Source organism: Camellia sinensis, chromosome 13 (assembly GCF_055761805.1).
Source record: "Camellia sinensis isolate YWXY chromosome 13, ASM5576180v1, whole genome shotgun sequence".
NCBI lineage: Eukaryota > Viridiplantae > Streptophyta > Magnoliopsida > Ericales > Theaceae > Camellia > Camellia sinensis.
Genome location: NC_138973.1, coordinates 137,392,840 through 137,407,519, shown reverse-complemented (window position 1 = coordinate 137,407,519; position 14,680 = coordinate 137,392,840). Strand labels below are relative to the sequence as shown.

The 14,680-nt window shown below is 38.2% G+C and overlaps 1 protein-coding gene across 35 annotated transcripts in view; it reads left to right on the top strand.

Annotated features, from left to right (window-relative positions):
- Positions 1-14,680, top strand: part of ACA10 (autoinhibited Ca(2+)-ATPase 10) — a 150,812-nt gene that overhangs the window by 75,419 nt on the left and 60,713 nt on the right. For all 35 annotated transcript variants that reach the window (XR_014349619.1, XM_082903498.1, XM_082903507.1 and 32 more), the window contains one exon: positions 922-991. Coding sequence is in view for 34 of the 35 variants with exons in the window: in XM_082903498.1 (XP_082759624.1) it covers positions 922-991 (70 nt within the window). In the remaining variant the exon portion in view is untranslated. The remainder of the gene's footprint in view (positions 1-921; positions 992-14,680) is intronic.

The following is a 14,680-nucleotide window of genomic DNA, read 5'->3' as shown; positions in this document are numbered from 1 at the left end:
TAATCACCAAAATAGTAACAAATCATGTATGTATATTGGTTATTTTCATACTAAACACTAGTAGAAATTGTATCATGTCATTTTCACTAAAAGAGTGAGAGAAAAAGAGTTGAAATATGTTGGACACGATAGTTTCAAGAATTGCATGAGTCGTAAAAAGTGAATCAAGTGTGAATCATGCGATTCACCATCGATCCATTTTCAAAATAGATTCCCCTATATATTCGTTTTGATTTAGCTTAAATTATGAATTGAATCATAAGATAACAGAGCAAATAGTTGACATTTGGACAGATAGACCATAAGATATTTGGACATATAGGTGTCTTTTTGGCCCCAAAAGATTAAAGCTTGGGCTTATTGGCCCAAAAGGTTCGAAAATTGATGTGTGGCTTGTGTGCCCTTTTTAAAGCTATGTGGTGAAAATTGAACCTCAACTTTGGAATGTTTGACATAATGATGCGACATTTTGAATTTTTTGTATGCTTTCTGTACTTGAAGAAGACTGTTTTATGTTTTTTATATTCTCATTCTAGAAATCGTAATTTTAAGTGTTCGAAATTATATTGTTCATGTTACATTGTTAGAAAACAAGTTGTTCAACATGTGCTTATTTTCAAATATTGATGTGGTGGTTCTCAAAACATCCATGCAGTTGAAACTTTCACTGTAATAGTGCAAATAATGAGTGTACGTGGGTAAAAATTCACTGTAAGAGCTTCCAGATCTTATATATGTGTTGGTTGTGTCATGTGTTATTGTTCGTAATTTTTTTTTTTTTTTTTGGTAAACATGCTTCATTTCCCTTTTTATCCCACCGATCTCGCAAGTTTATTTGTTCTTTTGACAATCTTAACCCACACATATACATAAGTATTGCCTTTTCAACTACATGTTTCTGATTGAACCTTTATTTTATAGGGTATTAAAGAAGGATGGTATGATGGGGGAAGCATTGCATTAGCTGTCCTTATTGTTATAGTTGTTACAGGTATTTGGATTTTATATATATTGGTATTTTGACACAAGTTCTGGTTTTGTTTGGCGAAATTGCTATTTTTACTCTGGATAAGGTCTTTAAACACCAGACACTCTTTCCTATGCTTTCATCACATTTGTAATTGATTACTTACGAGATTGAGATGGGAGCTGAGATGATAGTAATTGCAGTAACTACATGACCAAAAAGAAAACATGCCAAACCAAAAAAAAAAAAAAAAAAAAAAAATCGAAGAAAAAACTATAATAGCCAAGGGATATCAGCACTATCTCTCTCTCTCCACTCTAAAGGTTATGATTTTTCGCATAGACATTAGGCTATCTTGTAGCAAAGAGAATTGATGGGTGTATTGTTACAAGACTAAAAAGTTAAACTAAACTAAAGTGTGCACTGGAAGCAAGTGCTAATTCATGATAAAATGTTTTTTAGAAAGTTATTTGAGGTTTATTGACTAGAAAGTTCAATTAGATTATTCATTTCCCTTGTGTTTTAATTTTCAGAAGTTATAAGAGGAAGTCGACTTCCCTCATATGAATGTTCTTCTCTTGGTGCTTGTGGAAGCTCATTTTTCTTACTCCTTGCAATGTTAATTCTATGCATACACATGCAAAGAACTGAAAGAAACAATAATGCTAGGAATCCCTAATATTTTACACAATATTAATATTCTGTAGAATAGTTGGGACACTAGGCATTTCTCCGAAAAAAAAAAAAAACAAAAAAATTGAAACTAAAGCTCCAAATTTTCTGTTGTAGTGAAGATGCAAGACTTTCCTGAACACCCAAGAGAATAAATAATTGAATATAGTGAGAAGTGATGTTAGTCAATAAGCATACTGATCCTGGTTTTCTGTCTACATAGAACATCTGTATATATGAGAGTGATGTTAGTCAATAAACATGTTGGTGATGGTTTTCTGTTTACATGTATATATGAGAGAAGAGGGAGGGAGGGAGAGTCCTATTTTTTTTTTTTTAATATTGGTTTGGTCAATAAGGCTATTTTGGTCATTTGCATTGTAATGTTAGTAATCTAAATACCAGTTACGGTGCAGAGTCTCACTGCTGATACCGTAGCCTCCTTCCATCTCTTAGTTCTCTCATTCTTCTTTGGTTTCTAACTTCGATACATGTTAGCAATTCTAACTTTGGTATGAGACCCAAAATTGATCCAAATTAGTTCTTTGTGCATCCGAACTTGAAGAAAGCATTTGGAGACAACCGGAATTAGTTGAGAGGATGTTTCAAGGGTTGACCTTAGTGTCAAACTCTTGATGTCATGTTGACGTCATGGTTGGTGACCAAAACTTTCATATTTGGTTTGTCTCTTCAATATATGCTTTGTAGTGATTTTTTCAAAATTTTTTTAGGCCATCTGGTAAGGTTTTCAAATTTTTTCAATGTTTTTTTTGCCTTTTTCAAACATATTTTTCTGATTTGATTTCTGGCCTTGATTGAGATGAAATTTTCATCGAAGGGTGCCAATGTATGGTTCTGAGGCATTTTTAGAGTGCCTCATTTAGATTCATTGCATTATTTTGTGATTTTTTTGATCTTTTGGATAGTCAGCGTCATCTTTTAGTTTTTGGATTCAAGTTATTGAATTTTTTTTTTCACTTTGTTTTTGCTATGTTATTCCAAGCTCCTTCTTGATCTTGTGTTTTGCACAATTTATTTTTGCTCTTTTTGGCATCTCTGCTACCGGTGGATTATTTTGTTTAGCCTAATGGATTGGATATGGCTGAAAGGAAACCACTGGCATAAAAAATGTTATTTTCCAAGATGCATTACATCCAAGAACTTGAATGGTTTAAGTTATTTGGCTTGGTGTCACACACCGGCTATGCGGAAGCTTTGCCAAAGGGTTGTGGGTCTGTGTGGCGCTAGTTTGCTCTTCTTACTAGCTTGCCAAGATAGCACAATGGTGTTTGCAAAGGCAAGCAAACATAAGAAGTTAGTTGATGAGCCACAAAGTTGAGACAAGCCATAAGATAGTGTTAAGTGTTAGGGTAATTTGGTCTTTATGTCTTATGCTTATTATTATTACAAATAGGTGTAAGGGGGAAACCTTATTCTTTTGAATCAAAAATATATACAACAGCTTTCTCTCGTTCTATTTCTTCTTCTTGTTGTTCTTCTTCTTCTCATCTATACATTCAACATGGTATCAGAGCAATATCTTCCTCCTTGAAGATTGTTCCTCTTAGTCTCCTTTCTATTCTTGTATCCTAGTACGTCTGTTATAGGCAAAAAAAATAAAATAAAAAAAATTACAGTATGCTCGAAATTTAATGAGCAATCACCCTTTAATCTCCTTTTTATTGTTTGGTCATTATTGATTGAGTTTTCCAATTTTTTTGATTTTTCGTCAAAATTGGGTGATTTTTCGAAAATCACTGTTTGACCCTTTGTTTGCTGGTTTTGTCCCTCCTTCTATCCTGGGGAGCCGATTGGAACCCTAGAGGAGTTTGTTGTCCCTGATTTTATGTATGTTGGCCCTATCTTGGCTTTTTATTACTGTTTAGATGCTCTGTTTCAGTTTTCTGGCTTGTAGTCGATCTGGTTGCTCTGTTATGGGCTTCTCTTGGACTGTTTTAGCCTTAGAAAGTGATTTGCTGTGATGGTTGGGTGATTTCTAGACTTGTTTGATATCCGGCTTATGTTTTTTGCACCCTCTTTTCTTATCTCATGGCGGACAGCATGGGTCAGGACTGTAAAGGCAAGGAGGAGAGTGGACTGAGTCATGGTTTGACTCTTGGTGATAGTCCTTCTCTCTAGATTAGTCTGGTCGAACTTAATGGTCTTAATTATTTGATTTGGTCCCGCTCCTGTAGTCTTGTCATTGCCGCCCGACATTTGACTGGTTATATTACTGGTAGTACCCAACAACTTATTGCGGATAGTGCTTTATCTGTTCAATGGATTTCTGAGAATGCTTTAGTTATGACCTGGCTAATCAATTCTGTGGAGCCTCCTATTAGTCGGACTTTTCTCTTGATGGATACTACTCACAAAATCTGGATAGCCGCCTCTCAGATGTACTCTCAACAGGGTAATGATGCACAGGCCTATGAATTGAGAAAGAAGATTAGGGGCTTGGATCAGAAGGATCGCTCTCTTGTAGTTTACTATGCGAAGTTGAGTTGTTTATGGCAAGAGCTAGATTACTACCAGAGTTCCCAGCCAGTTTGCTCCACGGATGCCGTTATGTTTCAGCAGGCTGTGGAAAAAGAGCGGGTGTATGACTTTCTTGCTGGCCTGAATTTGGAGTATGATCAGATACGGGTTCAGGTGTTTGGTCGCTCTCTGTTTCCCACATTGCACGAGGTTTATGCATTGGTTCAGCAGGAGAAGAGTCGTCGTAGTGCTATGGTACATGTCTCTACTCAGGATCCGTTAGTGATGGTTGCAGCCCTAAAGTCACGTGCTACTCAGCCTAGTCAGTCTTCGGGTGGTGGTACGGGTCCCTTGGTTGATCGGGACCGGTTGAAGTGTGATTATTGTGGGAAAGATAGACATGATAAAGAGCACTATTAAAAGTTACATGGTCGGCCTACTCGAGGCCGTGGTCGTGGTCGTGGTCGTGGTCGTGGTGTTCGTCCTCAAGCACATGTATTGGAGACTACTGCTAGTGCCTTGGGTGACACTGGTTCTCTTTCCCATGATGAGCTTCACACTCTCAGACGTTTGATGGCTCGCCTTGATTCTTCATCTCCCTTAGCTCCTTCCTCTTCTGCCTCTTCCAACTTTGCCAACAAAGGTATTGTTACTAATGCACTTAGTACCTTTTCGTTGTCTTCTTGGATCATTGATTCCGGTGCTACAGATCACATGACGGGTATTTCTAGTTTTTTCCATTCTTATTCCCCTGGTTCTGGGCGAGATAAGGTTAGAGTGGCTGATGGCACTTTTAGCCTCTATCTCCGGGAAGGCTTCAGTTCACTGCACCTCTTTAGTTTCTCTTTCATCTGTAATTTATGTTCCTCATTTTTCCACTTACTTTTTGTTAGCAGCATTACAACTGCTCTCAATTGCTCTGTAACCTTTTTTCTGACTCATTGTGTCTTTCAGGAACTGGCTACGGCGAAAATGATTGGCAGTGGTAGAGCACAAGGTGGTCTGTACTTTTTGGATGCTGTTTCTCCTCCATCAACTTTGTCCTCTCAGGCTCTTCAATCCACTTCCGGCTCCTCTCTACGTCTGTTTCATCAATGGCATCGTCGTTTGGGCCATCCTTCTTTTAGTATTTTAGAAAAACTTTTTCCTTCCTTAGTTAGAGATTATCCTAGGAATAACTTTGTTTGTGATGCTTGTGAGCTTGCTAAGCATAAACGTACTTGTTATCCTTCCATTAATAGAAGTACTTTTCCTTTTATGCTTATTCATACTGATGTGTGGGGTCCTTTCCCTGTGGTGTCTACCTCTGGTTATCGGTGGTTTGTCACGTTTATTGATTGTTGTTTCCATGTGACTTGGATTTATTTACTTCGTACTAAAAATGAGGTTTTCTCGTGCTTCCAAAGTTTTCATAAAATGGTGTCCAATCTCTTCAATGCTAATATCAAAATTCTTAGGAGAGATAATGGAACTGAATATGTTGATGGAGCTTTCAGGGCATACCTCGAGGAGCATGACATTCTTTATTAGACTAGTTATGTTGGCACTCCTGAACAGAACGGAGTTGCTGAACGCAAGAATGGCCACCTCCTTGAGGTTGCTCGCTCTCTCTTGTTTACCATGAACGTTCCTACGTCTTTTTGAGGGGTTGCTGTTCTTACTGCGGCTTACCTTATTAACTGTATGCCCTCTAGTGTTGTCCTTCACTTTCAACTTCCTCTTGAGCTTCTTCCTGTGCCTTTTTCCACTTCTTCCCTTCCCCCTCGGGTTTTTGGCAGTGTCTGTTTTGTTCATCTCCAATCTTGTACTCGTGGGAAGCTTGATCCCAAGGCTGTCCGGTGTGTCTTTCTTGGTTATTCTGCTACTCAGAAGGGCTACAAATGCTATGACCCTCACACTGGTAAGCTGTATGTTAGTATGGATGTTACCTTCCAGAATCTGAGTCTTTTTTCATGTGTCCGCTATCTCCTCAGGGGGAGAGTGTTATGGATGAGATTACGGATGAATCATATCAGCATGAGTTGTCTTTTTTCTTTCCTAATCAGCGGGCTGTTATTTGTGGTGAGGGGGAGCCTAAGAGTTTTGTTGAGAAGGAGATTGATGAGAGTGGTCGTTTAGACAGAGCTGATCTTAAAACTTATTCACGGCGTAAGAAAGATCAGACTTCTCTTGTGCCACCAGGTCAATCATCATCTCCCATGCCAGTTCCATGCCCAGTTTCCACTGACTCTACAGGTAATAATCCTCAACCTATTTCTTCACCAGTTGTTGATAGCCCAGTTGCTGATGATTTGAGTCTTCCTGTTGCTCTTAGAAAGGGGGTTAGAGCCTGTACTCAACATCTCATTTCTAAATTTGTGTCATATGGTTCGTTGTCTTCTACATATTGTGTCTTTGTTTCGTCTCTTTCTTCTGTATGTATTCCGTATGGTTGGAAAGAAGCTATAAATGATCCTAAGTGGAAGGTAGCTATGGTAGAAGAGATGCAAGCCTTGAGTAAGAACAACACTTGGGAGTTGGTGTCTCTTCCTAATGGGAAAAAACCAGTTGGATGTAAGTGGGTGTTCACCATTAAGCACAATGCAGATGGGATGATTGAACGGTACAAAGCAAGACTAGTGGCCAAAGGATTTACGCAGACATATGGAATAGATTATCAAGAAACTTTTGCTCCTATAGCGAAGATGAATTCCATTCGAGCTATTGTTTTGTGTGCTGCTAATTTGGGATGGCCTTTACAGCAACTAGATGTGAAGAATGCCTTTCTTCATGGGGATTTGGAGGAGGAGGTATATATGGATGTACCTCCAGGATTCTCATCTCAGACTACAGTTGGAAAGGTTTGTAGATTGAAGAAGGCTTTGTATGGTTTGAAACAATCTCCTCGAGCCTGGTTTGGTTGATTCTTAATGGCAATGCTGGGATTTGGGTATAAGCAAAGCAATGCAGATCACACCTTGTTTGTCAAATGCAATGTACATAAGGTAACAGTGCTTATTGTATATGTGAATGACATAGTTGTGACAGGTAATGATGAGGAGGTGACTCACCTCAAGATGCAGTTAGCCAAGGAGTTTGAGATCAAAGACCTTGGTCCATTGAGGTACTTTCTTGGGATTGAAGTTGCCAGATCTGATAAAGGCATCTTTATTTCTTAGAGGAAGTACATTCTAGATCTTCTTGAGGAAACGGGTATGTTGGGTTGCAGACCAGTTGATTCTCCGATTGAGACTAATCATCATCTTTGTAGTGGGGTTGGTGAGCTTGTGGAGAAGGAAAGGTACCAAAGACTTGTGGGAAGACTGATATATCCATCTCATACTCGGCCAGATATTGCCTATGCAGTTGGGATAGTGAGTCAGTTTATGCATGATCCTCGTGCAACTCATTTGGATGCAGTCTATCGCATTTTGAGGTATCTTAAATCTGCCCCTGGAAAAAGAATTTTGTTCTCTAATCATGGTCACCTGAGGTTGGAAGCATTCATAGATGCAGATTGGGCGTTATTGTGCTTTTGTAGGGGGAAATCTAGTCATATGGCGGAGTAAGAAGCAAGCAGCAATATCCAGATCCAGTGCTGAAGCTGAATACAGAGCTATGGCACATGGAACATGTGAACTAATGTGGCTTCACTCTTTGTTGAGTGCTATAGGATTTGATTGTCGAGATCCCATGACTTTGTATTGCGACAAGAAGACTGCCATTAGTATTGCGCACAATCCTGTTCAACATGACCTGACGAAGCATATTGAGATTGATAGACATTTCATTCAGGAGAAGTTGAATAAGTATGTGATATGTATGCCTTTTGTTAAGTCTGAAGATCAACTGGCAGATGTTTTTACTAAGGGTCTTAGTAGTAAGGTTTTTCACCCCATTTGTTGCAAGTTGGGCATGAGAGACATCTTTGCACCAACTTGAGGGGAAGTGTTAAGTGTTAGGGTAGTTTGATCTTTATGTCTTATGCTTATTATTATTATAAATAGGTGTAAGGGGGAAACCCATTCTTTTGAATCAAAAATATATACAACAGTTTTTTCTCGTTCTATTTCTTCTTGTTCTTCTTCTCCTTCTCATCTATTCATTCAACAGATAGCAAGCAATAAGCTAAATTTAAAGCAGGCAATAATAAGAAAAGCTATGCCGAAGACTTGTACAAAATGAGCTCTTTCATCAATCAGAAGATGGCATTATATATGTTGAACAATGCACAAAAGTGCTACAAGAGATGCCTTACCAATGCTTTAGCTTAGGTTACCTTAAAGGCACAAGTGGTCTGGTTTAACACTTGAGGTACCCCCACCTTAATATAAGCTTAAAAACCTTTTACAAAGTGGCAAGAGGAAACGTCCACTATGTTTGTGGAATCAAAATGAAATTCTAAAAATTCTATAAAATGAGAAAAATTACAAGACTTGGTCCCAAAACGCTTTTCATACTAAGGTATTTACATAAAAATTTACAAGTCAAAAAGAGTCCATTTGGTCCCTAAGGCTGGCTGGCGCTGTCATGGGCGGGCGAGCAGGCGTGGCGTGCTTGAGGCCAGGCGTGCACAGCAGACTCGGGCTTGGACTGGCGTGCGCGAGGGCGGCCGCTGGCGCTGGGCGCTGCTGCCTGTGTTGGCACGCTGGCTGCTGGGCTGGCTGCCTTGCTGCATGCCTTGGGGCTGCTCCACCATTGCTTGTTGCCTTTGCTTGCACTTTTGCCAACAACTCCTTAGGCGTATTTTGGACTACCCAAAAGGCACAAATGTGTATGGCATCAAGGTGTTGACCCTTGGAGGGGTGCACCTTGACAGCTGGGCACATGAAGTGAGAATTTTACTGTGTGGAAAGAGCCGACTTTAGTTCGTAACTGATTTTCCACCTCCAAAAGAAGAACCTAAACTTACTGATTGGGAGAGAGAGGATTTTATTGTTATGTGGCAGTTATGGTATATTTTGGAACCACACACATATTGCTACTAATGTATAGTTTTGTGATACATCATACATCCTAAAAAATAAAAGAAGAAGGATTCTCTCGCTGAGTCCTTTTCACATCAGATCAATGTATCTCGTGTGTATGAGCTCTATGAGATAATTTTTGCTACCAAGTAGTTTGGAAAATCTTTGCCCAAGTATTATAACACTTGGAAAAATCTGTGGGATCCTTTGTTACAGTATAGCCGTTTACTACAGATTTGGAACAACAAAAACAACATTAGAACTTAATGATGGTCTGCTTAACAGGACTGCTCAACAACCTATTGCCTTTTGGGAAGATGGGAAGTTAAAGATGAAAGCTCACTTTCTTCATTATTCATGGAGAATTATTTTGATTGCTATTCTCTAGTAGTGAATGTAAGGGTTTGCTTTGCAGAGGGAAACTAAAAGGGCCAGTGTGTCTATGGTGGCACAAGTTAGAGGGTCCGCTTAACAGGACTGATCAAGCTTAACGGGACTGCTCAACAACCTATTACCTCTTGGGAAGATGGGAAGTTAAAGATGAAAGCTCACTTTCTTCCTAATAGACGTGATTCTCTCTTATTTTATGAGATGCCCATCTAAAAGAAAGTAATAAATCAATTTATAGGGGCAGCATTCGGAAAATTCCTTATGCAACCTCCAGGTAACTAGTTAAGTAAAATATCTCACGAAGTAACAAAGCAAGGCAGGTTATTGTGACTTCATCATGCTTCAGATGTGATGGTTTTCGTCACGATGCTATTATCTGTCCAAGAATATATCTGCACTTCTGCAAAGAAGAAGAAATAGACATAGACCTGATTTGAAGGAATGGATGAGGAGCATGATACAGATGAACTGGATGAAGAATATAATTCTTGGAATTGTATGAAAGGCTATTCCAGCATTATCATGCAACCATCGTTACCAATACCAAGGCAGCAAGAAGAAAACAAGGACAAACTTACTTCCTATTCAGTGACAATGTAATTTGGTTCAGTGAAAGGAAAGAGTAAAAGAAACAGTTACAAGTAAGAAATGGCATGATTATTACTGAATTTATAAAGCTAAAAGTGGAAGAAGATAGTTATTTGAACTGTGATTAAAATCAACAGATAAGGAGAAAAAAATGATTAGTCCCATGAAGCAGATCATTGCTATGGCCATCCAGAGATTGAAGATAAGTTTAAGAAAAACTGGATCAAGAATCTGATAATACTGACACTGGTCTTAGGTTCAACACCATTGATAGTGCCAGGGGAATAAGAAAGTAATAAGGACAACAGAGTTCATTTTTAGCTGTTTTTGAGTCGGACTCTCCTCTCATCAAAGAAAAGAAAGAAAATATATTAATTATTTCACTTCCTCTCTCTCTCTAAAAATTTTCAACAATCTCTCTCTCTTAAAACCTCCTTCCCCGGCCTCTTTTTTGGCCGGCTGGCCGCCGTCTTTGGCTATGGCGGTCGGCTGGCCTCGCTCGTTTCGGCTTGCCTGTTAGTTCTTTCGTTCAATAAACTTGAGTCCCCCATTTTCTCCACCTAGGTGTGTCTTTCTTTGCTGTCCAGGATCTTCCTATAGGGCCGCCCAAGTTTGTCTTCAGTCGTTCAGGGTTGTCATTCGTGCACTTTTGGCGAGTAGGAGCTTGAGGGGTGCATTCTGGTCTGTCCGGTTGTCACTCGAGCGCTCCAATTCGTGTAAGAGTTTGAGGGGTGATCTTCTTTCTTTTGAATGGTGGTGATCTGTGGGTGTGGTGTTTCGGCAGTGGGTGTTGAAGCTCTGTCGTCAGCAGCAGAGTTGAAGCAGCTTAGAGTTTTTTTGGGTTGCAGTAGGGGTGTTGAAGCATGGAGTTTTTTTCCCGGTGGTGGTTTGGTGTCCTCTCGGCCCGTGGTGTTGTGTTTTCAGAAGGGTGTGGTGATCTGTGGGTGTGGTGGTTTCGGCAGTGGGTGTTGGTGTAGCTCAGCGAAGTTGTAGCAGCTTGGAGTTTTCTTGTGCTGCAGTAGGGGTGTAGAAGCTTGGAGTTGTTTCCGGTGATGGTTATGGTGTCCTCTCAGCCGGTGTGGGCATGGGGAGGTGGGCGTAGCAGCAGCCTAGGGGTGGCGTGAGCTAGCAGCTGAGGTGTGGGGCTTTGGGAGTTGTAGCAGCAGGTGGAGTGGTTTTTGTCAGAGGCGTGGTCTGTGGTTTCTGTTTTGGTGGGCTGACTAGATTAGTTTAGACTTTGTAATGGGTGGTTGGGCTGCTCGGGTGTTGTCTAGTTTCTTTTTAGTTTGTTTTGGGGGTTTTGGTGGAATGATTATGTGGGGATTCATGTAGTTTAATTTTTCAGTTAAATTCTTCTTAACTTGATTGTTTAAAATATCGAGAGGCTTAGGGGTTGATTGTATGGGTGCGAGTAGCAGTAGTAGGGGTATTTTTATACTTCCGAATCTCTCTCGATGCATGTCATCTTTCTGTACCTTTAATTTCATGCTGTTAAATGAAATTTTTCTTTGCCGATCAAAAAAAAAAAAAAAGAGTTCATTTTTAGCTCTAAGATTGACTTAAGGAAGAGCACGGAGGTCAGCTGCTGAAAGTTGAAAATGTCTTCACTGGATTTCCGGATTGATTCCTAAATATTTGCTCAAAGAGCGTCCTCCATGGCATGACATACAACGTGCTACTTATCTGGTTCCAGCTTTGATTCTTCCTAAAAAAAAAAAATTACGAGCCTACTACATTGATGCAACAAAGCATGTTGATTGTAGAAGAACGTATAGTTGCTATTCAAAAGCTTCATCCGACCACCTAATTGGAATAATTATATCTTAGATTTCACCTTTCCACCTCCAATTTGAAGATCTATCAAGAGCCGTGAGTAAAATAGTACTGGTGCTGGATTTAAAGGGATCTATTGGTGGACAAGTTGACCACAGTTTCTGGATTTGTGAACCTAAAACATTGTCATGATATAATGTTGATTCAGGAGCTATACACCATTTTGCTTGCTGGTTTGAGCAAGCAGTCCACAAGCTGATTTTCAGATTTTAGATGGGTATTTGTTCAACAAGAACCGACAATGGTTACCAAAGGCCTTTCTACATGATCAGATTGTTATAAGAAGTGATTCTTGAAGAGAAGTCACTGACGCTTTAAAACTTATATTTTCCCAAAGCTGTCCAGAATTTGTACATCTTTAAAACAGGTTAATGATGTGTGGGTGAAAGGCAACATAAAGTGGAAACCTTGAAGTGGTCAACACACTGCTAATGTTTTATTTATTTCTTATTTTTAAGGTAAACTACCAATAGATCCTAATAGTTGGACTTAATTCTAATCAAGTTCTATTGAACATAAGTCTTAGTAAAATTGTCGGCAAAAATATTTTTTTTACAACGATTTTTTTGCATATGTCGCTAAAAATTGACTAATAGTGACTTTTTTATTTTTATTTTTATTTTTTATCATGATTTTTATAAATTGTTGCAAAAACTTAAAATTTAGTGACGTTTTTCTATGACTAATTTTTCAAACTGCCATTGAAAGTTGAAAATTAGTGACTTTTTTATGATGATTTTTATAAATTGTCGCTAAAACTTATAATTAGTGACATTTTTTATGACAATTTTTAAATTGTCGCTGAAAATTTACAATTAGTGACTTTTTTTTAATAGTGTTTGATAAAAAAATCCGTTACCTATTGGACAATAAGTCCACCTATTAAGACCTACACATCCCCCTTATTTCTATCAACTAGGCAATAGGAAAATGGCAGAAAACATGGCATCAAGTCATCTTGGATCTACAAGCTGTATACTAGCCAATTAGGGTAATGCCACTCTCTAAGAAGCACCGACATGGACCCCATGAGGCGGGGATACAAAATTTATTTGTTTATTTTTTATATGTTTTTATTTGCTAAGTATGAATATAATTTTAGGACACATAAGAGAAATCAATATGTATGTGGGTGTATTTTTATTTTTTCCATTTCACACCTCTGTTTCATATATTTTATTTTGTCCCCAAATCAACTTTCTAAAATGATTGAAAATAAACCCAATAAAGGTGTCTTGAGGCTTATCCAAAAACAAGATAAACCACATAAAGATGTCTTGAGGCTTATCCAATCCAAACACAAGACATGCGTGTACGTGAAGTGTACCCAATGTGTCTTGCCAAAAAATAATAATTAAACAAATTGGCATGCCACATGGGCACTTGTATCAGTGGTGTGTTGGTGTCCGATATTTGTTGGACATGGATACAGGCATGACATACATTTTTAAGTGTCCCTTATTGTGATTGGCATGTCTCCAACAGCTGGTATCTTAGTGATTACTAGGGATTGCACTCCTAAGCAGCACTTGTTTTCAGTTTATTGTTTGCTCCCACAATTATTAGCGCTTGAATAGCAATGCAATGTTCTCTTTCTTGGAGATACTCTTGTTGACTGATAAAAAAACATAGGATAGGTTTTTTTTTTTGCGAGAAAAGTGTGATGGAGAATAATGTGTACTATCTAAAGTTGTACAAGTATATTTCATGCCCAAACCAGAAATCAAAATGGAGGATAAGCTAGAGACAATATGCATGTCAAGGAGCGTCATTCACAATTATGATGGAATTTGTTAGTTGCGAGGGAATGATTTGTGGTGATGTGGTAGAGGCCACACATATTGCAAATAAAATATTGAAAAATTGATAAAGATGGTTGGGTTATGTATAATGAATTCAAATAAATGCACTAGTTAGAAAGATTGACAGACATACTGAGGGTAATGCTAGGAGATGAGGGAGACTAATTAACATAGGTTGAGACCATGGTTGTTAGAATCTTTCGATTCATGATTTGATACAAGTTTCAACAAAAATGTTTTGATTTGTGCTATTAAACATTAAATTTAGCGAGTCTTACGATTCAATTGTTAATCACCATGATTCATTGAGATTTTGTTTTGTTTGCATAATGCATGAGACGGCGTTGCTTTTGCAAAATAAAAAATAGGAGATCAATTGAATATATTGATATACAGTTTGTTTGCATAATGCATGAGACGACGTTGCTTTTGCGAAATAAAAAATAGGAGATCAATTGAATATATTGATATACAAGTTTTATGTATATATGTAATTACTAGTGTTTTTAAAGGCTCAAGGCGCACCACGGTGCCAAATGTTTCTTGGGGCTTAGGCACAAGGTGTAAGTTGAGGTGCGGGCTTTATTGAAGTAAGGCGCACGGTCTCCGTAAAAAATAGATAAATTAGCATAGACTAATAATTCATAGCATGAAAGTACTATGACAAGAGGGATTTTTTTATTTTTTATTTTAAAAAAAAAAAGAGTAACTAAGGAAAATTATAGAAGAATTCTCAAAGCCATAAAAATGCATATTACATAGCATTTCAATTTTCAAAGGTAAAATAATCCACATTCAAAAAAAAAAAAAAAAAAACCCTAGAAACACAGAAGCGAATGAGAAGAAGAAGAAGCCAGCATCGAAGAAGTAGTGAAAAAAAAATAGAGAAAGTAGAAAAAAGAATAAAGTGACAGCGAAGAATTCAAAGAAGCAAAAAAAAAAAAAAAAAAAAAAAAAAAAAAAAAATAGAGACAGTGAAGGCAAAAAAAAAAAAAAAAAAATAG